Genomic DNA, 3,049 nt, shown 5'->3' with positions numbered 1-3,049 from the left:
ACTGATAAATAGGATAAGTTTTATACTAATAATTAAATAGAATAAATTAGAAATACTATTGTTACTGAAAGTTGTGGTTTTGTTGTATTGCAATTGTTTAACTTTAATACTTTATAAGACTTGGTTACGTGTCTCATGAATGGACCATTTAATCACATGCTTCTATATGCCTTTACATTTTTCTGTGCTAAATTACTTCACAAATATGTCACGTGAAATGGTGTTATTATGTTTCTTTCCAACTTTTTTTAAAAACAAAATTTTAACTGCACTGTACCAAATATTGCAAAGAATGAGTGTTCGTCTCTTCATGAAAGTTGTACTCATAAATTAACCACAAAAAGAATCATAATTTAGAATCATATAAATTATAAGAATTATATGAATTAACTGTGTACCTTTCATCATCATTAAAAGTTATTATCATCTTCTATAAAGACATCATCTTCCATATAAGTAAACAGTACACAGATTTAAAAGAGCTAAAAACAAAAAGACTAAAATTTAGATTATCACATTATAGTCTTTGTATGAAATGGTCCATTCTATTTGGATTAAGATTTATCTCACGTGATTTTTAGAGAGAAGGCAGACCTTCTCTCTCTAAAAAATCTTATCGTGTCCCTTGCCCTCCTCCTCTATTGGCTGTAGCGGCTTTCCCCCAGATCCTCTGGTTTCTCAACCTATCTCTTGATTAGGTTTCTTTCTCCCCCTTCTTGGGTTTTCGTACTATCCTCTCATGGCGGTTTTTGGCTCTTATTGGCATCATGGAAAAATGGAAAGATTTTTCACTCTCGAAGGAAGAAGAAGAAAGAGTGGTCGTGGGTGAGGGTGAACTTTTTGAAGACGAATCGCTTCAGAGAACTCTAGCTGGGAAACTGTGGACGGAAAGTAATTTCAATAGCAGAGCCTTCAAGAGCACAATGCTAAACGCATGGAAGCTAAAGCACACAGTGGAAGTCCAAGATCTAAACAAAAATCTTTTCATCTTCAAGTTCAGCTCGAAGAGAGACATGGAATACGTACTCAAAACTGGACCCTGGAGCTTTGACAGAGCCCTTCTTGTTCTAAAACGCATCTCAGGAGAAGAACAACCCTCTGACCTTGACCTGCACTTCAGCTCCTTCTGGGTTAGAATTTACGATCTTCCCCTTATACTCAGATCTAAAACTATGGCTAGAAAACTGGGAAATATCATAGGCACCTTTGAAGAGATGGACGCTAGAGAAGCCCACAGGAATGGTAGGTTCATGCGTCTAAAAGTCAATATGGATTTGAAGGAACCTTTAAAGTGTGGCACAATTGTATCCTTTAAAGACAAGAAGATTAGGGTCCATTTCAAATATGAAAGGCTCCCCATTTTCTGTTTCATATGTGGGAGAATGGGTCACCAGATTAAGGACTGCGAAGCGGTGGAAGAACTCAATGATGAGGGTTTTGAAGATATCGAAGAACAGGATCTAGCCTTTGGTCAATGGTTGAGGGCTTCTCCGTTACCGAAACTCACCGACGATTTCAAAAAGCGTGAATCAAGTTCTAGCTTATGCAGTAGGGAACTATTCAACGCGTCATCTAGCCAGAGTCAATGTGAAGCAAAAGGGAAAGACAATGGAGAGGACCTAGAAGTTCATCAAATACAACCATCTCCAAATCAACAAAGTAGCGGTAACAAGGGAGAAAGGGACGCCTCCAAAAACAACATGGATGTGGAAACAGTGGCAGAAACTCTGGGTGCAGTCATGCTGTCTACCAATAAACACTCAACTAACAAAGTCCCAAAGGCTGTAGGAGAGCAACAAAGGAAGTGGACGCGCAGAAATCCAACAAAGCAATCAAAGGTCAATTCCGGGAAAGCTTCTAAACCCAAGATTGGGAAACGCCAATTGATGGATGTGATGATAACAGAGGGACCCTTGGATGAATATGTTAACGGAGACAAAAAAAAGGAAATAGGCCGAGGTAGAAGGAAATCATCAAAGACTTCAAACAGAGGTGGTGTTGGACGACCAACACCGCCTACACCAATGAAAACCATTAGCTGGAACTGCCGGGGATTGGGGAGCCCCCGTGCAGTTCGAGGCCTTGCGAGGCTTCTAAAGGTGGAGAATCCCCAGCTTGTCTTGTTGATGGAGACACGTTTCAAGAAAGATGAATTGGCTATTCTGAAACAGAGATTTAATTTTAAGTTTGAGGTGTCAGTGGACTGTAGGGGAAATGGAAGAAATAGAGCCGGAGGATTGTGTTTATGGTGGAAACAGGATCTTGATATTGATATTATTTCTTACTCTCAAAAACATATAGCTGGTAGCTGTAAACAGGATGACGAAGATGAATGTTGGTCCTTTGCGGGTATTTATGGTTATCTTGAGGAAGTAAGGAAAAAGGAGACGTGGAGTCTGATTCAAGAATTACGTGAGCAAGGTAGTAATAGGATGATCTTCTTTGGTGATTTGAATGATACAGTGTCCATTGCTGACAAGAAGGGAGGCAATAGCAGATCTGCATCTCAATTCTTATGGGGCAGGAACACCATGGAGATTTGTGGCCTTCAAGAGGTGAGCTTTGAGGGCTACCCCTTTACTTGGTCAAATGGGAGAGAAGGTGAAGCGAACATCCAATGCAGATTGGATAAAAGTCTTGTTTCTTACGAATTCCTACAGTACTTTCCCCTCACCAGAGTTGTTCATTTGGAGCGATTTTGTTCCGATCATGCCGCTCTTCGAATCCTTATTCAAAAGGAAGCTGTTCCGGAGAAAAGAAGATACTTGTTCCGCTTCGAGGAAGCTTGGTCTAAGGAATCAAAATGCGAGGATTTAATCAAACAACTTTGGTAAAGAAATTCAGAATCGATACACCAAAGGATTAGATCCTTACATGAGCTGCAGCACGAATTCAAAAGTATGAGGACCAACGCTATCCGAAAAGAAATCCTAAGGCTAGAAGATCTCATGAAGGAAGACAAGAGATGGACGGGTGATCCGACGGAAATCCAGCAATTCAAAGCTTTGGAGAGACAGAGGGATTGGCTCTTGAAATCTGAGGAGACACT

The 3,049-nt window shown here is 40.2% G+C and overlaps 1 protein-coding gene across 1 annotated transcript; it reads left to right on the top strand.

Moving 5' to 3' along the window:
- The first annotated feature begins 767 nt into the window (after positions 1-767).
- On the top strand, positions 768-2,834 carry LOC131619155 (uncharacterized). The gene has a single exon (XM_058890285.1). The coding sequence runs from the start codon at positions 768-770 to the stop codon at positions 2,832-2,834; it is 2,067 nt and encodes a 688-aa protein (XP_058746268.1).
- The last annotated feature ends 215 nt before the right edge of the window (positions 2,835-3,049 follow it).

Source organism: Vicia villosa, linkage group LG7 (assembly GCF_029867415.1).
Source record: "Vicia villosa cultivar HV-30 ecotype Madison, WI linkage group LG7, Vvil1.0, whole genome shotgun sequence".
Classification (NCBI taxonomy): Eukaryota; Viridiplantae; Streptophyta; class Magnoliopsida; order Fabales; family Fabaceae; genus Vicia; species Vicia villosa.
Note: the sequence above shows the minus strand (reverse complement) of the source record. Positions and strands in the feature narration are given on the sequence as shown.